Genomic DNA, 23,089 nt, shown 5'->3' on the forward strand with positions numbered 1-23,089 from the left:
GCGCCGTCCTTTTCTTACTCGACGCCGGCGCTGGCCGGTTGAAACAGGTGATCAAAAGGGGGCCCGGGACATCAAATCACTCCACAGCCATAGGGAACTGTTTTGATTGGAGCAGGTGATCAGAATGACAACATCAAAACACACCGCAATGGCAGAAAGCTCATTTGACTCTGGGGTAAAGGGCTCGCCACTGTGTCATCGGGAGACAACCGGCTAGGTATCCAGCCGCTAGCCAGTCGCCATGACGCACATAGGTAGGAAGAAGGTAAGACGGAAAGCGTAGTGGCAGTTTGCGAAGGTGTTTTCTCGTTTGCATGCAGAGACAGACCTCGCAAGCAAATATGTAAATAAAAGAAGACGGATGACCCGTTTACAATACTACAGATCCCATAACAACTCCAGTGCAATGCCCGAACCATCCATATATACATACATACAGAAGCATAGCCTCTTGGAGGCTGACGGGGTATTAGATGACGTGCCCCAACAACTCCGCCGCCCAGAATAAAAAAAAATGAAGCGGATGATGAATCGTGATTTATCACCTCCCCCAAACATTTCGAAACTCGTCCTCTCCATCGACGCCATACTTCGGGCTAGGGCTGCGATCCATCTCGCTGTCCTCCCCCTCCTCTATATCGTGGGACACGCCTGTCGGCTTATCATCTTCCTGTGGGACGTGGCTCTGCCGGGCTGGCCTTGTGGAATCCTGGTGAGGTTTGTGCAGCCCGCTGTCCGTGTCGACTTTGAAGTCGTCCTTTGTAATCTCTGCATGTGTCCCGATGGTGGGACCATACGCGATCTCAAGGGGGTCCATGCCCGCTTCATGCGTCGAGTCGGGATTTTGGGCTTCATCAAGCGCTTTCTTCTTGCCCTTCTTATCTCCGACGCCGGCTTGGGTTCCCTCGGGCGCCTGCTTTTTCCGCCTCTCTAGAGGGGCATCTGGATCTAGGGCTGGAACGGAGCTCGACGAGGCGCGTTGATAAAAGCTCCCGGTGGGTGTGTTTTGATAGAGACTGGGATGCGGCGACATATACCGCACGCTCGCCGGTTCACTGGCTGTGATGACAGGGTACTATGGGTGTGCTATTAGTTGACCAGGGCTAGGGACGATAAACACCTAGGCACTCACATTCCAGTCTCCGTACTCGAGTTTTCTCGCACTCTCGTACAAAAGCTCTTCGCTGGGGTCAAGTATCGGCTCTTCGTGGCTGTTAGTGTGTGGAGATAGCGATCCGTTCCTCCTGCTTGGCTCGCCGTTGGCTCCTAGGAGTGGTGTCGTTTGGTTGATCTCATCCGGCCTTGGTATCCAGTATTTCCCCTTGCCTCCTCGTTCATACCGCATCCCGTCCTTAATGCGAGCGAGCCGTGACCGGGAGGCCTCGTGGGCCATAATTTTGTCTCCCGAGTCAAAAATCCGATATCCGTACTTATCCCCCGAAAATGTTTCCTTGGAGTCTTGAATGAGGTCGCGGATTCCAAAAGCATCCCTTGCCGCATACCGTACCGGCATCCGGGCTGAAGCGATCCGGTTGTCCGCAAAATCATGCCACGAGAAGGCGTACCAATGGGCGACGGCAAATGCCGGCATCTCGATGCAGATCAAGAAGTCCTGGATGGCTGCGGCCAGGTTGTCGGGGGTGTAGCCTTCGACTTGGTCTGGAATGGCACCTAGCCAGACCAAAATAGACAGGAAAAAGCCCTGCCAGTACGACGCAAAGATGACGAGCTTGACGCAGAGGAACTTGGGGACCGGCCGGAAGGGTTTCAAGTCGTTGTGCATGCAAACCCAGAACAGCCCCAGCGAGTAAAGACTGACGGTGACACTGATGTTGTAGATTATGCCGCTCCAGAAATAGCCCGAATTAAGCCCGATATAGCCCTCCTGATATGTGCCGGTGGCCTTCATGATGATCGCCGCCAGCGACAAGGTCGGCTTTAGCCACGCGTATTGCAAGATACCGCGCTTTATGGCAAGAAAGGTGTGTGGATCGGAGATGTCGACGCGCGGAAGAGCATGGTTGAGCGGCCACAGATGGTCAACCGGCTCGCGACCGTGGGTCATGATGATGAGGGCTCGCTCGCCACCGAGGTAATTGATCAACAACTGGAAGAAGGTGTAGATGGTGAAGGCCTAGGCAAGTCAGTCCCCGGCCAAACGCGGCGTCAAAACAGGCAGTACCTCGTAGATATCTCGGATAGGACTAAGAAAGTCGGCCGCTGTCCGTGAGACCATGCTAGTCCAGGAAGCAACCGAGTATATGGGGATCCTAGACGCGGGTCAGCGCCGCTAACACAGAGATGAAGTTCTGTGGCCGTACATGAGCAGGATGCGAACCACATATCGTTGGAGCAGAGGTTTCCGGTAGTTCTTCCTGTAGTCGTCGCGATAAGTAGGCGAACCACTGGGGTCGGGTCGGAGCGTTCTTACGTTTGCAGCCATATCGAGCTATTCCAACAGACGGGCCAGAATGTCAGCAAACTTGTGCGATAGAGGGGTCAACTGAGGGAACAACTGTTCCATACACGATAGACATCAACGTCGCGACGAGGGACGCGACGCCTGCAATTACGGTCGCTGCCGCCTCGAACTTCTGTCCTGTGCCTCCCCTCATTTTGTTGGGGGGGTCACGAGCATCAAAACCCCAAGATGTGGATTTGGTCAAAAAGCCGTCATTAGGCTGCGTGGAGTGTGTCGTGAGGAGTGCAAGACTCCGGGGTTGGAATAGATGACGACGACCCCCAACAACCCCGGACTGGAAGCTCCAAACATCGTGGGATGGACAGGGGGTCGGCCTCTGAAGGAGCCGGGCGATTGCCTGCAAGCCTGCCCAGTCGCAGCCCGGGCCCGGGCCCCACTACGAGTTCCCCGGCCTTGTCCCACTCGACCGCGCACGCAGAACCTAATATTAGTGGGGCGTTGACCCCTGCAGCTTCCTCTCGGTGATCTTCTGGAGCTTCCATGCACGCCGCCAATTGCAATTGCAGCGACTCGCGAGCTCCAGGCGCGCCCGTTCGCGACTTCAAATCGAACGGAAAGGAGACGAATTGAGCTCGCATCCACCCCTCTGGCTTCGTCATTTACTATGCAGTAATTCATTCCACCGCCTTTCTACCCTATCTCCATTTTTCTTTTTATATCCTTCCCTCGACCGCGAATGAGGGCATGGAGGGCAACTCAAATCACCTCTTTGTGGTTCAATTCGGGGGGAGAACGCAGCAGCAGTGTTGTAGCTCGCGGTGAGCATGTCGAACGGCGACCCTTTCTCGGGCGATGGGATCGAGTTCCATCCGTACGTATTTTACCTCTGGGTTCCTAATTCAACCCCGGATGCAGTTACCTGATTTCTAACATTCGACCTTCTAGGCCATTCCTCGGGGTCCTGATTGCTTGTGGCGTGCTGTCAGTGTCCTCCTCCAACCTCACATAGCCATCTTTAAACTGACTGGTAGCAGATCAGTATTTTCCCTACTTTACTTTAACCGGGTATTCGCATCTATCGTTTCGTGGGGGATTAGAACATACACATGGCACCAATATGGCGTCTACATCGACATCAAAGCCCTCCAAATATCCTTGCTCGCCGGCCGCATCTTCTTCACGGGTCTTCGATACCACGGCAATAACGAGACGATTTTAGTGCAGAACGGACACATCACCTGGGCGTATTGGCTGCGTAGGGTTCGGGAGGTGGATCTGGGGAAACGAAAGGGGGGTTGTGAGAAGCACCCGGATGCTGCTACGGAAGAGCCCCCTGCAAAGCTCCCATGCCGGGTCAAGGTGTCTCTCAGGGGCCTGGAGTGGTTCGTGTACAACCGGAGTCCCGCATACGATTCCGTTCTTTCCGGTCTTACCGACTCGGCGGAGGTCCTTCACGATGCGGATCCGGGTCAAGGTGGTTCAGGGCCAGCAGCCTCAGAGCCGACTCAGTTGCCGCGGAGACAGTCGGGTCGGCAACAGGGACCCGCGAGGTCTTCATCCCCCGCTCGATTTTCGGCCAGGGCGGAAGGATCGGGCGCCGCCGCGGATGACAATGCCGGCAATAACATCGAGAGGAATCCTGCGCTGAGCCCTGGCTCATCCGGCTCTGAAAATGGTAGAGACGGAGACGCAGACAGGAATGCTAGTCTGCCGTTACTCCTGCAGCTTCTGCCCGTTTACCTGGCGTGCGACAAGGCAGCAATGGTGATGGGCAACGAAAACACCAAGGCTGTTCTAATCGTCAAAACAACCTCCTTGTCAGGTGAAATCGATGCTTCCAAGACCGAGACGCCCGATCCATATCGTCAATACTTCCGATTCAAATTCAAGGACCCGGTGATTGAAATGAAAGACAACATGGATTTCAAGGAAGAGCAACCCGACCGAGCCGTCCGAGACAAACAAGCCGCCCAAGCATCGCTTTCCCGCCCTCGACGGTCCTTTCTCCATTGGCAGAGGCGCAGGCTCCGCGAAGGCCTCAGGAACATGATCCCGTTCTGGAACAGATCTGTCGAGTCACTTGCCCCCTCTGGTAGAGAAATCGGGACTGCTACCAGCCAGGTACCCGGGGCTGGCCGATGGCAAGGGCTGTCGCGATATCTCTCCGACGATGCTGAGGACCAAAAGTCTCGATGGGCATCCTCCGAGTATGCCGCTGTTCCGACGCTCTTGGACAGCCCCGAGGCGTCTTTGACTATATTCTGGGACGTGGTGAGCAAAGTCGGGTCGAACGCTGTATCGTTACAGGAGAAGACTTTGCAGCAAGTGCCCAATATCAACGGCGCCGAACCCCCTGCTTGGGCAATCAGCTTGTCGGTAAACGGGGGCTCCATCAACTACGGCCCTTGGGCCGACAGGCATCGAGCAGATCTCCAGCGCATCTTCGTCCCCAGCCTCTGCAAGGACGCAGTACCAGCCCAACCTCTAGCTCCGGGTGCGTATCGGGTGCCGACGCAGTTTAAGTTCTATGTTGAGCTCACCAAAGCCACGACCATCCGCGTCCCGGTAAGGGAGGCATCGAAGAACTGGAGGTGGAAGGGCAAAGAGCCTACTCCACCAAAACCAGGAGGCAATGACACGCGGAAGGCTCGTCGATCTAAGAAGTCGGATCCTCCCGCTGACCTGCACCAACGACCTTGCGGATGGCTTGACCTGAAGGTCCCTGCCAACGCGACTGTGTCCTACTCCATGGATATGACCGCAGGAGCCTCGGGGTACACCAGCACTCTCGACGTGGACCTGCCCAGCACCGAAGTAACAACCAGCATCAACCACGAACTTCTCCTGAGGTCCAACCGGCAGAGGATATCCTGCGATTTGTCTACGCCACTGTGCTGGAACGCGCTCCGTCAATGGTACTTCAATATCAATAGCGACGATCTGGAGCTTTACATCTTGCGAGATCATATCTTCCTTCTGATCGATCTCGTCGATGACTGGACAAGCGGGCCACTGACCGACTACTTGGTCTTCACCCCCTTCAAATACCATCTAAATCTCCAACTCAAAGATGTACGGCTCTTCCTAAACCTCAACGACGCGAACATTGTCAACAATCCAACCGACTTGGAAGATAACACATACCTCATCATCTCTAGCCCGCTTCTCAAATGCGACACCTGCATCCCAATTGACCAGTACAGACCAAGCGAGAATGGCATTCCCTTCGACATCCGTGCCGACACCGCGGTGATCGACCTTCACCTGCCGCCCTGGAACACAGAGGCACAGTTTCTCACCTGCAAGGAGGTTGGGCGGCTTGAGAATCTTGCTATTCAGGGTTCTTACCATTATAATGCGACCACATCGCCCGCAAACACTGACACCCTGGTTCTGAACATTAGTGGGCAGTCACCGACGGCGAACCTCCATGGTTTTACCATCCGGTACTGCCTCATGATAAAGGACAACTACTTCGGCGACGACCTTCATTTCAGAACAATGGAGGAATACCAGGACATGTTGCGTTTGAAGGAGAAGGACCCGAATGCCGAGCTTGCTAACAAGCCGCCGCCTAAGAAGTCGAATGACTTGGATGTCATCCTCAGCATCAGGGCTGACGATCCGAAGGTCCTGCTCCCTGCCAACCTTTATTCGTCCAACCGCCACATACAAATCGACACTGCAAGCCTGTGCCTCGATCTGCGTTTCACCAACTACTATATGGACCTAGACCTCGTGGTGGCCCCGCTGAATCTCTCCTTGGGTAACACTGAAGCCGGCGCAGAAACCCCAATCAGCGCAACTTCGAGCACGCAAATGTTCGTGGATGGCATCAATGTTTATGGCCACCGCCTTTTCGGCCTTCCTCCGACGGAGCCAACCTACATGTGCAACTGGGATCTATCACTGGGCGCCGTTACCGGCGAATGCACGACCGAGTTTTTGACAACCCTCACCAGCGCAGGCAAGGCCTTCGCATTCACATTTGACGACGATGAAAATGCACTGGTTCCGTTTTCTTCGATCATCGTTTACGACGTCACCTTCCTTCGCGTCTTCGTTCATTCGGTCCGCCTCTGGCTACACGTTGAAGACGCCGCGTTTCTCTTCTCAACTGGGGCGATTGATGTCAACTATAACGACTGGGCGCGGTCACATTATTCTAGGAGAGCCAACATCAGCATCCCGGACATCAGCCTGTCTTGTTTGAACGCAGAGTTGGCTACCAGACACAGGGCTCGCTCGCAACATGCTGTGGACGCGGACGCCCTGGTGGAAACCAGCGTGCGGGTTGCGATAATAGGGCGCAAGGCAGACTTCTCGGCGGAAAGGAAGCTTCAGCAAGACCTTGTTCGTAAGCACGATCAGAGAACACACAGGACTCCGTTCCTCATCCTCTCCAACCTCGCGGATGACGATTTCATCCCTGATCTCGTCGACCCCCCCGCCCAAAGTGTACCACCAATGCCCATGCCGGTTCGCTCGGAGAATTCCAGGGACGATGGGACGTCCCTGCGCTCGAAGACCAGCTCGAGACCACCGCGGGGCCTTCGCCATAAATCGTCCTTTTTATCCATCGCTAGTTCACAGAGCAGCGTACTGAAGTCTTTCAAACCGGGGCGATCGAGTGGGAAAGAAAAACTTCCTGAACGCCACAACTACCATTCTTCTTTGAGTGCTCGCTTCGACGAGGGACGCAACTCGCTCGCCCAAGGCCGGGAGCTTTCTCCATCCACTCGCCATTCTGCCTTCTACAGTATGCCTGGAGACCAGACTGAGCACCCGGATGCCGGTCATAATACTGTTGCCTTCTCAAGCCAATATTTTGCACCTTATTTCCCGCTTGAGAACATCAAACCGAGTCACGGGGAAGCCATGATGCAAAGCATAGAAGAAAAAGACGGCGAATCGGTTGGCCCCGATTCAATCAGCTTCGGCTTGGAGGACGTTGACCCAAACCTTTTCAACGAAGAGTTCGCCTATTCCAGCGTCTTGCTCGAACTGCCGGCAGGCCTGACCGCGTTCTGCAACCCTACGTCTTTGCGATATGTGGCAAACTTGCTTTCGTCCCTGCAACAAACGGACCCAAACGACGTTCTAGACTCGCTGCAGATCGACTCGATGAAAGGGATCTTCGATGCACAAAAAGATCAGAAAATGAAGGGCCGGGTCAACGACCTGCAAGTCAAGCTGCCGCACCTCAACCTCCGGCTCATCAATTCTCCTGAAGTAGACTCCGTGAACCAGACTGCCGACGAGCAGGACCAATACGATGTTTCTCTCACAAAACTTTCCTTCACATCCCGGTCTCAGGCTACTTGGAAGGATGCTTTCAAGCCGCAGTCAAAGGCGTCTCGCGATTCATTTCACTTGAGACTTGACTCGATAGAGGTCTCGGCTTCTGAGAGGCTCCGTGGCATGGATAGCTCTCAAGCCGACGCCCTTGTCCGGGTTGACAGCGTGCTAGCTTCCCTGGGAAACAAAGACGTCACATACTTCGATGCGGAAATTGGTGGCATCCATGGCAGTACATCGTCTGGAAAGATCGACTACCTGGTGTCGTTGGTTGACCGCACAGGCGTCTTGGTGTCTGACCTCGGCGAGGTCTTCTCTAAAGTATCGTCACAGGAGAAGATGATGGTACGAAGTTTGGTGCATCGCCTTGTCGCCGCGGGCCAAGAAGTTCCTGACCCGTCATTCTTTATCCGTCCTTCTGCCATCCTCCGTTCTGCACCTCAACATTTGCGGACCTTTGACTCTTGGAAACTGGCCATGCGTCTTCGACAGATCTGGACGGTCCTGGGGCCAACCGAAGGAGACCAGATCAAGCTGGACTCCCTTGTCCAAGTTCCCAATTCAGCGGCGGAATTGAGGCAAGAAGTCATCTCGTCCTTCGAAAAATGGAGGAGCTGGGACTTGAACAATCTCGAGGAGAGTATGCTTCTCGGCGTGGTATTTGGGTGGTCGGTTGACGGCCCTAAGCCTGCGTCCCAAGACAAGCCGACTCTTGCTATCGTGAAGGTCAAACAGTTTCAACTCGCACTTAACCCCGGGCCGAAGCAGAACGAGATCACCCTCGTGGACCTTACTGCAAGACTCCAGAGCAAACCCGTCACGACAGCTAAGCAAAGGGACAGCTTCGGTGGGATGGCTGGTCCTTTGACCACCCTAAACGTTTCCTGCGAGGATGCCGCCATCAATCTGAACTGGGAGCTGTGCGAGCTAGCAGACAATATCCTAAGGCTGGCAAAGAACATGCAATCTCGGGCACCCGTTCAATCCCCGATCGAGTCTCAGGAAACCAAAGCCTTGACTACACCGAAGAAATCTTCAGAGGGTACGATACACCTTGTCCTGTCCCTCGGTCACGGGTCGCTGCTTTTAGAGGCTGTCAACATTTACTCGACGTCGTTCATTCACGGAGCTCAGACGTCGGTACTCGTCCAAAAGGGGCCCAACAACACCACGGACACGAACTTTATTCTCAACTGCGATTCTGCTACCTCAAGCCTCCGAAGCAACCACCAGAAGCTCGCGAAGCTGGTTCTGAAAAAGCCCAGTGTCCTCGTTTCACACGAGCTGCGAGCCAACCAGACAACAGACTCTCACACCATCAAGACAGCGGCTAGCAATCAATATCTCAACCTGGTTGTTAAGCAGGATCCAGTCACACTGGCAGAGGTTTTTGACCTCCTGGTCCGGGACGAGATCGCCCAGTTACACAGGCTGAAGGACCAACTCCCCTCTTCCCCTCGGCCTGTCTCGTCTTCCAAAAAGCTCGCGGATCGTCTATCTGCCTTCAGAGTCAACGTGGCGCTGTTCATGGACCAGTACACCATCAGCCTGCCTCTTTTGCCATCCCTTACGTACACGGTTCATGGGACAGTCTCCAGAGCAGCCATGGCAGCAAACTTTGGTCGAGAGATCATTTTTGATTTTGACATCAAGGAGAACTCTCACGATATGCAAATCAAGGTCAACAATGTCTCTAGAAGCATCTCGCTTCTGCAAATCCCACCGACCAACGGACGGGTCAGAAGCCACATGGGCCATGGCGAGCATTCCGTGACTGTCTTTGCATCCGTCGAGTTGATACAACTAGATGCCTCCGCCGTGTACAGCCTACTATCGGCTCTGAACCGCCCTGAGATCTCCAATGTCGTCGATGAGCTGCAACAGCAAATCAAAGCAATCCAGGAGCATCTCAAGGAAGTCACGGGAGAAGAACCGCAGGCACTTGTGGCCCCGACGGAGAAGAAACCGACGGCTGTGGCTTACGCCATTCATCTAACGCTTGCTGGTCTTGAGGTGTTTGGGAATAGCCCGTTGAAATCCGAGACCGGGGCGATGGCGCACATCTCTTTTGCACTCGGCAGCGTCCACCTTGGACTCTCAAACCAGGTGGAACAGCATGGGCCGGTATTATTATACCCGGAGTTCAACGTAAACCTGCGCCGCATTACCTTTGAGATACAAAGGGGCAGAGCCGAGGCGATGAAGTCATGCGGCAACGTTGCGTTCGGTGCTCTGATCTCGGCCTCCTCGCACGCCGGTGAGGACGGCAAGGACAAGAGGTTTTTCCACGTCAAGAGTGACGCCTTTGAGGTGAACCTATCACCTGACACCATCTCCACCGTCGTGGATGTCCTGGGCTACATGGGCAATAAGATCAAGGACCTCGACACTTCCCGAGAGCTCGGGTACCTGCGGAAACTCAGACAATCCAAGCCACGCATTGCTATCAACGACGCAGAAACGGGAGAGGAGACCGATATTATCGACACCTTCCTGTCTTCCATCACATACAGCTTCGAGATTTGCAACATCCAAATGGCTTGGTTGGTGAACAAGGCGGACGAAAAGCCGGCCGCTGGCAAAGAGGACCTTGTGCTCTCACTTCAGAGAATTGAGCTCGGCACGCGGACTAGAAACTCGGCAAGACTTACCATCGAAGACCTGCAAGTCCAGATATCGAGCCCATCATCCGACAAGAATCTCCGGTCTCCCAATTCCGCGCTGCTGCCGGAGATAATCTTTAACGTCGCCTACGTTTCCACTGCCGATGCCCGCCGCCTGGCTTTCCAGGCGGTTGGAAAGCCGCTGGATGTGCGGCTCACCTCGGGTTTCATTATACCGGCAGCCCATCTGAACGATTCCATCAGTCTGTCTTTCAAGAATATCCAGCAGGCGTCCCAAAATTGGAACCCGAGCGTCACATCCCCGGAACCGACTGCCACCGATCAGCCACAGGAGGCGGAGGCGCCACGGAAGAACATCCTTGGTGGGAAGAGACTCGAATCTCTGCTCGTAGACGCCGACTTTGCAGGAGCCGTGGTGCATCTCACGGGTAAGAAGGTCCCCGCGGACCTAATCTCGGCCACGAAACCAGCACGACCATCCAGCGCTGGGAAACAAGGGCAGTTGGGCTCAGATGAGACAACGGGCAGCACAACCCTGAGATCGCCGGGCCTAGCCTGGAAGCTAGAGTTTACGGACAACGGCAAGGATGACCCCTCGCTCCATGCAGAGGTCAAGGTCGATGCTTCGAGCAACATACTGTATCCGTCCGTGGTATCGCTCGTTGTGGACATCAGCGACAACATCAAAAAGGTGGTGAGCAGCCGGGACAGCAAAGACAACAACCCGGTTGCGCAAGCGCGAGAGGCTGCAGCCAAGCCGAAACTCCCCGAGGAGGATAGCATCCTCACTGCGGATCCCACGGCTGTTCTCGGCCGCATGAAGCTCAACCTGGGGCTGCGCATCTGCAAGCAAGAATTCTCGCTAAGCTGCCAGCCTATTGCGCGGGTAGCGGCCACGGCTAGTTTTGAGGATGTCTACTTCACTGCCAACACTGTTCGGTCGATGGAGCAGGGCAACTTCTTCGCCATCTCGGGGGCCTTCACGAATCTGCAGGCGTCGGTGCAGCATGTCTACTCGAGAGAGTCTACAGGCAGCTTCAAGGTGCAGTCGATTGTTCTGTCTTTCTTGAACAGCAAGCATCTCAGCGGCACCAGCGGTGTGTCGGCAATTCTTAAAGTCAGTCCTATGGAGGTATCGGTCAACGCGAAGCAGCTCCAGGACTTCCTGCTCTTCCGCGAGATCTGGCTACCGCGCAAGGTCGTGGACCCCTCAGCTGGACCAGTGGCAAAACTTGTCACGGAAACCTCCCAGGGGCATCTTGTGCAGCGTTACCAACAAGTCGCCGCGACAGCTGCGTTCCCTTGGACGGCCAGTATCTCCATCTCAGCACTCAAGATTGTCGTAGACCTTGGTCAGGCGCTGGGGAGGTCGACATTCTCCATCAATGACTTCTGGGTTTCTTCAAAGAAGACATCCGACTGGGAGCAGAACCTGTGTCTCGGTTTCAGCATGATCGGCATTGAAAGCACCGGCAGGATGAGCGGGTTTATCACGCTCAACGATTTCAAGCTGCGGACAGCGATAGTGTGGCCGGAGCGAGAACAAGCGCTCAGCGAGACGCCTCTGATCCAGGCGTCGATTGCGTTCAGGCAGTTCAGGGTAAAGGCTGCTTTCGATTACCAAGCCTTCCTCGTTGCGGATATCACCTCACTGGGCTTCCTCATGTACAACGTCCGCCGCAGCGGCGGAGACCGGCTCATGGCCAACTTTGACGGCGAGGCCGTCCAGGTGTTCGGCACAACAACCTCTGCAGCCCAAGCCATCTCGCTGTACCAAGCCTTTCAGCGATTGGTGCAGGAGCGCAAGGCGAATTTCGAAGTCTCGCTCAAGGAGATCGAACGGTACATGCAGCGCAAGTCGGTTTCGGCTCCCCCAGGCGTGATGCAGCGGCTGAGTATCCCGAAGTCGGCGGGTGACGACACGGCCCTCAAGTCACCCATCTCGCTCGACACGGACGTCGTCGTCACCCTCAAAGCCCTTAATCTAGGCATCTTCCCCGGCTCCTTCTCAGACCACCAGGTCTTCAAGATGGAAGCGCTCAACGCCCAAGCCCGCTTCGCCGCCTCGGTCCAGGACGACGGCCGCATCCACAGCGTCCTCGGCCTCACGCTCGGCCAACTGCGCATAGGACTCGCAGGTGTCCGGGCGGAGAGCGGGGCGCCCAGGACGCTCAGCGAGCTGTCGGTCGAGGACGTGGTGCGGAGCGCTACGGGCTCCCGCGGCGGGACGATCCTCAAGGTGCCGCAGGTCGAGGCCGTCATGCGGACGTGGCAGCGCCCGGAATCAAAGCACATCGAGTACATCTTCAAGAGCGCCTTCGAGGGCAAGGTCGAGGTCGGCTGGAACTACAGCCGCATCAGCTACATCCGCGGCATGTGGGCCAACCACTCCAAAACCCTCGCCCAGACCTGGGGCAGGGAGCTGCCCAACGTGACGGCCATCAAAGTGACCGGGGTACTCCCCGCGTCTGGCGCCGCCGCCTCGTCAGCAGCAACAACAACAACAGCGGCCCCCGACGAAGACAAAGACAGAAAACAACAACAACAAAAACAGCAACAGGACGAAGAACGAACCAACAAGATCACAGCCGAGGTCAAGGTGCCGCAGTCCGGGTACGAGTACACGGCGCTGGAGCCGCCCGTGATCGAGACGCCGCAGCTGCGCGACATGGGCGAGGCGACGCCGCCGCTCGAGTGGATCGGGCTGAACCGCGACCGGCTGCCCAACCTGACGCACCAGATCGTCATCGTGGCGCTGCTGGAGCTGGCGGGCGAGGTGGAGGACGCGTACTCGAGGATCTTGGGGAGTACGTGATGATGATTGCCTTTTGGGGGGAACGGTTTGGTTAGTTTGGGTGTGGAGGGGGTTCAGGGGGGTGTGTTGGTTTTGGTGTATTAGTTTGGGTGTATCTTGTTGTGTTTGATCGTGGATGGGGAAGCTGGGGAGGGGGTGACTGGGCGAGGGGAGTGACTTGATCTGTTTGAGTGCTCGTATATGTACATACCTTGTAACATTGCATTGTTTGGGTTTCGGGTTTTGGATGGGATGAATTGGAATGGAATGGGATAGACAGCAACTTAGAGATAGGGGTTTGAGTATTAGCATTGTAATCAATTCGACGTAGAAATTGTAAGGCAAGTCTTATATTTGCTCTTATGAATAGTGAAAAGTGGGATGTGGTAGCTGTCACATTCGGCCTATATGCCCTGCTTGAAATGCACTCGACACCTGCTTGTTCCCATGATTACACTATCCATATGCACAACCCCCAACTCGGCCCCCGCCGAATCCCTCTTCCGAATCCCTCTCCCAACGTAAACTATAGATAGGCGTTGAGAGCGGTGTCCACGCTCCTTAGACCTCCCCGCCCATGTGGGGGTCCTTCACAGGATACCCTGCACATGATTATCAGCACACCCATTTCACAAATTAACACGGCTCGAGAGAAAGGGAGAAACTTACACCACGCACAAACGGCAATGATACAATACAGGCAAATCAGCAGCATACCCTCCAACCAGTGACTCTTGCCGTCGGCAATCAGGTAGTTGACGAGTAGGACGGCGACAAACAACACGGCGACCTGGAAGGGGTCGAAGCTCAGGGCCATCTCGTCCATGCCCAAGCCCCAGCCGATGATAACAAGCAGGGGGATGAGGAAGAGGGCGACCTGCATGCTGGAGCCGACGGCGACGCCGATGGCTAGGTCCATCTTGTCCTTGATGGCAACGGTCACGGCGGTGGCGTGCTCGGCGGCATTCCCGACGATGGGCAGCAGGATCAGGCCAACGAACTCGGCCGAGACGGTGCCATCGGCAGTGATGGCGCTGATGCCATCGACCATGAACTCGGCGCAGAAGGCGATGATGACCGTGGAGAGCGCGAGGGTGGCGACGGCGACGTAAAAGTGCAGCTGGGGCTCCTCGCCCTCGTCTTCGTCGTTTCCGCTGTCGTTCTGGAGGTTCTTGCGCGGTGGGTTGGTGAGCAGGCTACGCATCTTCTCGTTATCGGTGCTGCTTGAAGGCAGACCATGACCGCCAATCATGCCGGCTGGTACGACGAAGCCCTGGGCGATGGCGCCTTCTTTGAGGCTTGGGCGCCTGAAAGGTTTGGCCTCGACTTTTTGCGACTCCACGGCAAAGACGGCGGAGTGAGTTTTGAGCTGGAAGAGGAGGTAGGCACCGTAGACGATCAGGAGGATGACAGAGGTGCCGCGGGAGAGCTTGGCGACGTCGGACTGGGGGGTCTTGCTGGCCATGTCGAATACGGTCGGGACAATGACGCCGGCGACGGCCAGCGCAAGGAGGCTGGCAGCTGTCTGGGCAACGGTGGTGTTGAAATGCTGCTCCTGGCGGCGCAGACCGCCAAAGAAGAAGCACATGCCCATTACGAGGAGCAGGTTGGAGAGGATACTGCCGATGAGAGAGGTCTGTACGATGACGACTTCGTTGTGCGCTAGGGCGATGATGGCCACGATCAGTTCGACGGCATTGCTGATAAAGTCAGTATAGCTTCGCCTAAAATTCCAGAGCAAGAAATTACCCAAATGTCGCGTTAAGCAGTCCGCCCAGCGTTTCGCCCGTCCGTAGCGCAATCTCCTCGGTGGCAAAGCCAAGCAGAGCGGCCAAAGGTACGATAGCTATAAAGTTGACGACAAACACAGCGATCCGGTCGACCGAGTGGATGTAGTTGATGGCAATGCCCACCGGCGCGGCGAGCAGTAAGATGTTGATCCATGAGCCGAACAGGGTCCGCTGGATCTGGTTCCTGACGGTAAACGGCTCCTTTGGCGTGAGGTGCTTGAAGAAAGTACTCTGCTTCTTTGGCTTCTCGCTCTGCTGTACATGTTCCGCAGTAGCGTCTGACGATCGGTCCCTGTTCGAGGTTCGCCGGCGGAGAACACCTTGGGTGATGGTAGCGTGCCGTGTCTCAGCGCCTAGTGCTTCAGTTTCCGTACTGGGTGGGTGATGTTCCGGATGGGCGGCTGCTGTTTCTTTTCCTTCGCTTCCGGATGTGGTCGGGGGATGTGAAGTGGCGGTGGGCGTAAGAGGTTGGCCTTCGAGCTCGTTGCTGGCCTGCCATGTCCGCGGGGGTGATTCGGTCTTGGTATGGCCGTGAGAAAAGAAGTTCCAGCGAGAGCTGTGGCCGGCTTCTCTAGATGCTTGCATCCTGGTGCGGTAGGCGTTGTCTATTATTGAGTTGTTTAGCACACCAGGTTAAAATGAATTCTGTGAAGGGTAAAGGATAGGCTCTGGTGTGCCCTACATGATGCCATGACCGCGAATACAACTCGGTATTGGAATAGATTAAGTCGAGCAGAAATTAGTATCGAGGTGTTAAATTTTCTAGGATGAGTTACATATAGTTAGTATCATCACATACAATACCAAGCAAAAAAAAGACCTACCACTCCGCTATAGGTCCTGTTGGTCTGGTCGGTTTGCTAAAACGTGAGGTGCGTACGCGTGTAGCGTGTAGTGTGCCTTCGTGAGCTCTAGTCCTGGTTGCCTCACTGCCGCGAGCTAGTCTCAGTGATGTAGCAAAGTTAGATGAGGTGGAATTATTCGGATGCCCCGTAATCCCAAAAGAGTGAACTCCGGGAAAGAACGCCCTTCACTAAACCACTCATAAAACCTAACCTCGACAGGCCGGACTCCGGGGATGCAGTCTCGTGCTGCAAGTCCGATGCACAATCCGCAAAGAAGATCTTAGTCTGCCTTCAAGCAAGCCAATTCGAAGAGTGCAAAAGGGGATGGGACTCGGAGCAATGGAAATCCGGAAATAAGGACTCTTCGATTCCTGTTCTCGGAAAATTACGCGCAGCACTTGCCTTGCTCGGATACTTTCACGATGGAGAAGGAGCGATGCCAAGCAGGGATCGGCGCCCGAGAGGAATCAAGCCTTTGCCAAGAATGCTTGTCTGCGCCACACCCGGCCAATAGTTATCCCTAACCCTTGAAATCACCCTAACCATCCCCAACCCAATAACCAACAATATAAATTAACCCCTCTCTTTTTCCCTTTCCCTTTCCCTCTCCCTCTCCCTCTCCCTTTCTCTCTCCCTCTCCCTCTCCCTTTCTCTCTCCCGCTCCCTCTCCCTCTCCCTCTCCCGTTCCCCCTCCCTCCCTCTATCCTTCCCCCCATCCCCCTCCCTCACCCCCCTCAACGACAACCCCCCCCAACCCCAACAGCCCGCCCCCCTCATACTGCACGCTCCCCCTCCTCAACAGCTGACTCGCCGACACGAACGCCGGGCTCGGGCTCGCCGCCCTCACACTCCCAGCATCCCCACCACCACCACCACCACCACCACCAACAGAAGAGGCAGCCCCGCCAACAGAAGAAGCAGCAACAGTAGCAGTACCAGGCGCAGAAGCAGCAGCAGCCAACACCCCCGGCGGCAGCCCCAGCACGGGGATACTCCCCTCGGGCACCGCCCCAATCCCACCCCCACCACCCCCACCCCCATAATTACCACCCCCCGAAACAGCAACAGCCGCCCCAAAAGCAGGCGTCATCGCCGCCCCAAAAGCAGGCGTCATCGCCGCCCCAAAAGCAGGCGTCATCGCCGCCCCCCCCGCGCTCGTCGACGCCGGCGCCGCCGTCTTCAGCTCGCGGTAAAACGCCTCCAGCGCCTGCGCGTCGAGGCAGAAGCTCTCGAGCTCCTCCTTGATCCACTCGGGCTCGCGCGTCGTCCACGTCGACCAGCCCGACCCGGGGCCGCCACCACCGCCACCGCCGCCACCGCCACCGCCGCCACCGCCACCGCCGCCGCCGCCGATGCAGGCGTTGGCGCAGGCGCCTGCTGCCGTGGTGGTGGTGGTGGATGACGACGGGGGTTTGCCGGGACCTGCTGCCTGGTTCTGGTTCGGGGTTTGGTTCTGCGCCCCCGGCGTGCCGGAGGCGCTGGTGCTTGATGTGGTGGTGGTTGGTGCGGAGAGGGCGGGGCGGACGACGGGGGAGAGGAGGGAGGAGTTCGTGGTGTTGGTGTTGGTGCTGGTGGTGGTGGTTGGTCGCAGGGCTGGGGAGCCGGCTGGGGACGAGTCGTACGGTGGTAGATTACTTGATATGCCGTAAGGAGTGTACGATCCCGGTGTGATGACGCGGATTGAGCCGCCGAGGCCCGGTGTGCCTATCGCGGGCCCCTGCTGCTCTTGCCGCTCGACGCGGAGCTCCTTCTGCATTTCCCGCTCCCGTGCCGCGAATGCGCGACTGCTGTAGAGCCGGTTGGCGAGGAGCAGGAAATGGCCGTCGTCGGTGATCTCGGCGAGGATGGACCCCGACCGGTGGATGTATTGCGTGTATCGGAAGTCCGGCCTGCCCCACGAGTAGTTCACGTCGACGTTGCTGGGGAAGTTGGACGCCGCCTCCATGTCGAGCACAAAGTCAAATCGGCGGAGGATGGCTTTCTGGTAGAACTGTCGCCCTGGGTGCGCCTGCGGGGTGAAGGAAGTCGGGTCGTAGTAGGTGACCGGTGACTGGTCGGGAGGCGACACCGCAAGCTTGATCATGTACGGCCGCCGGAACGGGTTGATTTCGCTGATGGCACTTGCCTCGGCGATGGGCACCTCGACGAGCCGGAGGCCGTACTGTCCGGCTTCGCGCGCCCAGTTCTCGATGACATCCTCTACAAGCTTCGCCGTCACGTTCATCCAGTCGATGCGGATATGGTAGCAGTTGTCTGGGTTGTGTAACCTGTCGTAGTGCAGCTCCACCAGTTCGGGTCGGTATGATCGCTTCCTGTGGTCCACGTCGTATTTGATGACCCTACTCAGCACCACCTTTGGCTTCTTCCCGCTCGGCGCTTGCGGGGCTGTTGGCGTTGTCGACCCCGATTCTGGCGAGTCCTCCTCGTGAATTGACGTCGGCCGGGAGAAGCTTGGTCGCCCGTCTCGCGGCGGCTGCTCCCCCATCGGCGTCGACGGCACCGACCCCTGGCTCCGCTTGGCGTTGAACCAGCCGGGCGGATGTGGTTTGGCAAACTCGTTGCTGATCTGGTAGAAGTACTGCCCATCCCTGAACGGGTGGCGTTTTTCGACATGCACGAACAGCCCGTTGTCCTTCTTCCCCTCCTTTTCCTTGTCGTCCGGAACCATGAGCCGCTTGCCGAGGGCCTCGGCCTCTTCACGATCTTCGAGATCGTCAAAGTTGTCCAGCAGCCAACTTGTCATATCCGAGCCGATGAAGCAGTTGTAGTGCAGCCTGAAATGCCACCTGCGGTTCTGCATCCGGACACCCCCATTCTCCACCGGCTGCTGCATGGCCTCGGCGAGCGCCGCGAGGTTGAGGTTTTTCTTGGAGAACGGCTCCCGGCTCCTCACAAGTTGTCCTTTGCGGTCGAGCCCCTCCAAGAGAGGCAGCGTCTCCAACTCGGCTGCAATTACGACGGAAGCGTCCTCTGTTTTGTAGACAATGTCTAGGGGGTTCGTGTCCTTCTTCGCGCGGGTGCTACCAGAACCCTGGAGCCGCCGTTCGTTAGGAGGAACATAGCGATGCTTCTGCCACATCTGAGCTAGCTTCCTGATACCCTCAATCCGGATTTCTTCCTCGTTGTCGCCAGTCTCGGTCCCCGGCATGGACGAACGACGTCCCGTCATTGGTATCAAGACAAAGCGAGCCCGCCAGAACCGAAGATGCTCCGTCAGCTCGTCGTTGTGGCCGGCGATAAACGCGTCAATGTAGTTCCAGTTCCTCTCCGGCTTTGGAGCGACGAGGTCAAACTCGCTCGTCATATAACCGCCATCCAGCAGAGTCCGAATGGCCGGCTTGTACAGCGGCGGCGAGCTGTAGGACGACCCAAAGGGGTCGGTCGGCTTTCGGACAAAGATATTCACCTCGACCTCGGTCCCGTTAACGCACGAGAGTTGATGGATCGTGTTACCGACGGACATGAAAATGCTAATACCGTCCTCCATCATGTGATTCCGCGAGAAGATATCGGCCACCTTGACCTGCTTTTGGCCAAATGCCCTCGCGACGGCTGGCCCGACGACGATCTGGAACCCTTGAGAGAACCGGAGACTGACCAGTTCACGCAGAAGTTCATCTCGTGACTTGGGCTCTTCCTGAAGCTCTTCGTCAAAGTCTTGAGATACGTTGTAAGGCTGGCGCTCGTATTGGGCCTCGAACTGGGCTCTCGATGGGAAGTATTCTGATGTCAGAGGCACGGCGGCCGGCGAGCACAGGCCTTTCCATTTCATGATTCTCATTTCCTGAGGCCTGGGAAATACGTGTTGCCAACGGCTGTAGAGCATGGCCATGTCCACGTCGTTGGTATCCGGGTTCGACGGGTTGAGCACCGTCAACCAGGGCGAAAGAGCCGTCTTCGGGGATAGCGTAGAGGGCAGTTCTGGGATGGCGCCGGCAAGCAACTTGGAGTTGTAGAGCTTCTTGGCGTCCTCCGCCCTGATGGCGTTCGAATACCGGAAGTCGCGGTCATGGCCGACAGGCTCCGGCCGAAGTGTTGTGGCAAGGATGGAGGAGCCAGACATGTTAGGAGCGGGCTCGAGTTGTTGGTTTCTGATGACGATGGGCCGGCTCGCTGAGTCTGTGGGGAACTGGGGACCCGGTGCGAAAGAAAACGGCGACAGGACTGGCTGCGAAAGTGCGGATGTGGGTGTTCCTCCGGTCAGCCTACGAGACGACGACGGCCGCTGGCCCGGTTTTGACGGCGTTATCCGTAGATCCTGTGAACTGCGAGACGGGGTCAAGGTCTTCGAAGCGCCGGCGCTTTCCATGCTCACCTCTGCCGTGGCCACTTTCGGGGCGGCAATACCAAAACCACGGTTACCCAGGCTAATGTGACGCATGAATTTAGGGGTCTTGAGAGGCGACGACGATGTCTTGGGTTCGGGCTTGTTGGATTGCGCGCTCATGCTCTTGCGGTTGGCTGGTGGGATCTCCAGCCTCTGAGACGTTGGACGGTGATAAGGAGAAAGCTCGGGGAGTGCCTGCTGGCCGGCTGTCGAGGGTCGGCGATCTGTAAAGGATGTCCCCAGCGGGCTCGTGTCCTCCAAGACTTGCCGTCTTGGGGTCTCCTCATGATCACGGCAACGTCTCGGTTGGTTGGCACTTCTGTGCGAGGGCAAACGCGCTCTGCAGTCATCGTACTCCTGCAGCTGCTTCCATATCGATTTCTCCCCCGGCTTACTGTGTCTATCCGGGGCAAACTTCTGAAAGCCAAAAACGTGGTCGAACAGGGTCTCCGGGACACGCACATTCTGGACGATGACATTGCCATCGCCGTCGAGATCAAAGTTCGGTTTAGAGACTTGGCTGGAGAGAACTGCGTTGAGTGGGTAACAGGGATCCGTGTGCAGTGGCTTGGTCTCGATCTCATTTGTTTCCATCACACTTCTCATCTGCAGATCGTACATGCGGCAACGGATTGGGAAGTCATCGCTGGATAGCTTCTGTGTGGAATCCGAGACTGACAGGGCGATGCCTTGGTACGTTAATTCCTCTTCCGAGGCCCCGGTCCAGTATGAGACGTGGAGCCACTGAGGTATGGCAGACACCCACTCGTCCTGGGAGGAGAGAGGGCCGGCTGGCTCACCACCTCGCGGGCCCTCCATTCTTTTGCTCGGCGAGTAGGAACCCGCGACGCTGCTGTAGCTCCCAAAGGTAAGCGTCGTCTGCTTTGGTGTGCTCCCCTGGCTGATATCAACCTTGGTTTTGCGCTGCTGCACATGGCCAGGTTGGCGGGGGTTTCGATATCGAAAAAGGGGCACGGAATGTAGCGGAATATTGGGTATGCATATCAATTCGATACCGATGCCGTTGCAAGCGAGGGCCTCAGTCGTCCGGCGCAACGCATCATACTCGACGTCGAACACGCCGGGGCTCGGACTAATGACAACGACGGAGACGCCAGTCCTCGTCAAATCCCGGTCAATGTAATCGTGGGCGTACAGTGACGAGGCCATGTTGATGGCTTCGAGGAAATTACCATGGATGGCCCGAGAGGCCTCGGCCTTGATTCTGTTGAGCAGAACCTCTTGGTCGCCAGCGTCCTCCCCTGAGGCGGTTGGTCCCATGGCCTTTTGATGGTATGTGCTGATATCCTTGCGGAAATAATTGAATTCGCGTTTGAGCTGATGTAGGATCCTAGTCCATTCTCCGCTGCCCATCTCACTGACCACAACGCGATAAAAGTCCTTGTAAGGGCGGTGATCCTCTGAGGTCTGGACGCCGGTGTAGTAGTCATGGTGTGCCGAGGCAGATGCTATCTCGGTCGAGATGCCCGTATCGTATTCGACGCGGGCGAACAAGACAATGGTAACGAGGTGTTTGACTTTCATAGCAGCCCATTTCTTAAACAGAGCAGGCAGAAACCCGTTGACAACCTTGTTGAACATGATCTCACCAGAGCCATCCTGGTCGAAGTCCCACATCTCGCGGGCCATCTGGATGAAGAGCACATAGCGAGCGGACTCACTGCGAAAAACGGGTTTCGTGTGGCAGCCAAAGAAAGCCGATTGGGCCTTGCGGCCATCAACATAGACGGCGGTCACCTGGGCCTTGACGGTGCCCATGAACAAGACCATCTGGCCCTTGTAGACGGTCCTCTCGGCCAGCTCTCCGACAGCCATCCTCCACATATCAGCTCTCGACAGATACTGGTCTTTGAAGCACAGCTCAACGTGAGACGCCTCGAGGGCTGGGTTGTTCTCGTCGATCTACCTTTATTTTAGTATACCTGCAGTCGCAACCGAGGAGCGGCGGGGCGGTGCTGCGCAAACATACTGGTGTGAGGGTGACTTGGGTGCCCTTCCTCATGGCAAAGGCATCGGCGACGTGTTTGGCGACGTAAACCTCTACGGTAGCGTACCGCGCCTTTAGTTCCTTCGGCATGTCTTTGGCGACACAGATGTAGCGCCTCTCTCCGCAACCGGCAGTGGTCGAATCTTTGCGATCCTGGTGCTTGTTCTGTGACGGTTTCTCCGAGTCGGCCTTCACCACGTCAATGGCTACAAGGCTGCCGGGCTTGATATCATCGCCAATCTGGTCCAAGTTGAGCAGCACCTCGTCGCGAGCGAGCGACTCGTTGACAGTGACGGTCCATCGCCGCTCAGAGCGCAACCGGGACGACAGGCGGGACGAGGGGCGCTCGCGAATGGTAGAGTTGCTCGAGGCGGTGTCGCCGGGCGAGTTTGAATACGCATGTTCGAGGGAGCGATCGTGGCTGGACCTGCTGAAGTGGCGGAGGTGGGAGGGCCAATTATTATTTGAACCCTTCGCTAACCCTGCCACCGCCGACAACGACGCCGACGATGCATTTCGTGGAGGAGGAGGCATGGAGATGGAGGGAAGATGTTCGAATTGATCATCAATCAATCCCTGTCCCCGCAAACAATTGAGTACTGCCGTTGAATGGTCATAGCGCTAAGTGGCAGCGCTTTCAACTTCCGGGTTGGAAGGCATGTGTAGGTTGTGTGTGTAATGCGCTTTCTGGCGGTTGTCGTTGTAAACTGCAGGGGATGGAGCTCGGAGGCTCAGGCGGGAGCTCATGCCGGCAGAATCAGTGGGGTGCATCTCCACCGCCTTCCAGGTTCTGATGCAGGCTCGCAGGCTCGCAGGCTGCCCGTCTGTCCGCCCGCCAAGCCGGGCACCGATGGTTCCACACGCAGAACCTGGGTAGCAATCAAATCAATCAAATCAATTAATTCATGGGCACCGAGCTCTCTCACCCGTGGACTGCAGGCATCCCCGCCATCTCCATCTCCATCCTCTCCATCTCTCGGC

General features: G+C 56.6%; 4 protein-coding genes across 4 annotated transcripts; 1 reads left to right on the forward strand and 3 right to left on the reverse strand.

Moving 5' to 3' along the window:
• Positions 1 to 328: 328 nt before the first annotated feature.
• B0H64DRAFT_401497 (organic solute transporter Ostalpha-domain-containing protein) lies at positions 329 to 2,775 on the reverse strand. Its single transcript, XM_062804165.1, has 6 exons — positions 2,527 to 2,775; positions 2,432 to 2,449; positions 2,322 to 2,375; positions 2,183 to 2,270; positions 1,133 to 2,134; positions 329 to 1,075 (listed from the first exon to the last, which is right to left on the reverse strand). The coding sequence occupies exons 1-6, from the start codon at positions 2,613 to 2,615 to the stop codon at positions 542 to 544; spliced, it is 1,785 nt and encodes a 594-aa protein (XP_062658273.1). The 5' UTR covers positions 2,616 to 2,775; the 3' UTR covers positions 329 to 541.
• Positions 2,776 to 3,088: 313 nt separating this feature from the next.
• On the forward strand, positions 3,089 to 13,176 carry B0H64DRAFT_476163 (uncharacterized protein). The gene is made up of 3 exons (XM_062808135.1): positions 3,089 to 3,293; positions 3,368 to 3,403; positions 3,457 to 13,176. The coding sequence occupies exons 1-3, from the start codon at positions 3,247 to 3,249 to the stop codon at positions 13,157 to 13,159; spliced, it is 9,786 nt and encodes a 3,261-aa protein (XP_062658274.1). The 5' UTR covers positions 3,089 to 3,246; the 3' UTR covers positions 13,160 to 13,176.
• Positions 13,177 to 13,686: 510 nt separating this feature from the next.
• On the reverse strand, positions 13,687 to 15,994 carry B0H64DRAFT_194659 (Sodium/calcium exchanger protein-domain-containing protein). The gene is made up of 5 exons (XM_062799142.1): positions 15,753 to 15,994; positions 15,611 to 15,690; positions 14,888 to 15,533; positions 13,808 to 14,838; positions 13,687 to 13,740 (listed from the first exon to the last, which is right to left on the reverse strand). Exons 2-5 carry the CDS (start codon positions 15,618 to 15,620, stop codon positions 13,700 to 13,702), a joined length of 1,728 nt encoding a protein of 575 aa, XP_062658275.1. The 5' UTR covers positions 15,621 to 15,690; positions 15,753 to 15,994; the 3' UTR covers positions 13,687 to 13,699.
• A 196-nt stretch (positions 15,995 to 16,190) lies between these two features.
• B0H64DRAFT_418510 (vacuolar membrane-associated protein IML1) lies at positions 16,191 to 22,642 on the reverse strand (the record flags this gene model as incomplete). The annotated part of the gene is made up of 18 exons (XM_062805324.1): positions 16,191 to 16,265; positions 16,840 to 17,378; positions 17,409 to 17,781; positions 17,818 to 18,081; positions 18,112 to 18,142; positions 18,176 to 18,361; positions 18,395 to 18,476; positions 18,510 to 18,761; positions 18,798 to 18,887; positions 18,930 to 19,036; positions 19,067 to 19,185; positions 19,231 to 19,299; positions 19,339 to 19,341; positions 19,372 to 19,473; positions 19,513 to 19,902; positions 19,939 to 20,102; positions 20,136 to 22,023; positions 22,091 to 22,642. 18 exons carry the CDS (start codon positions 22,640 to 22,642, stop codon positions 16,191 to 16,193), a joined length of 5,286 nt encoding a protein of 1,761 aa, XP_062658276.1.
• Positions 22,643 to 23,089: the final 447 nt, after the last annotated feature.

The sequence above is a fragment of the Chaetomium fimeti genome (genome assembly GCF_033439085.1).
Source record: "Chaetomium fimeti strain CBS 168.71 chromosome Unknown B0H64scaffold_5, whole genome shotgun sequence".
Lineage (NCBI taxonomy): Eukaryota > Fungi > Ascomycota > Sordariomycetes > Sordariales > Chaetomiaceae > Chaetomium > Chaetomium fimeti.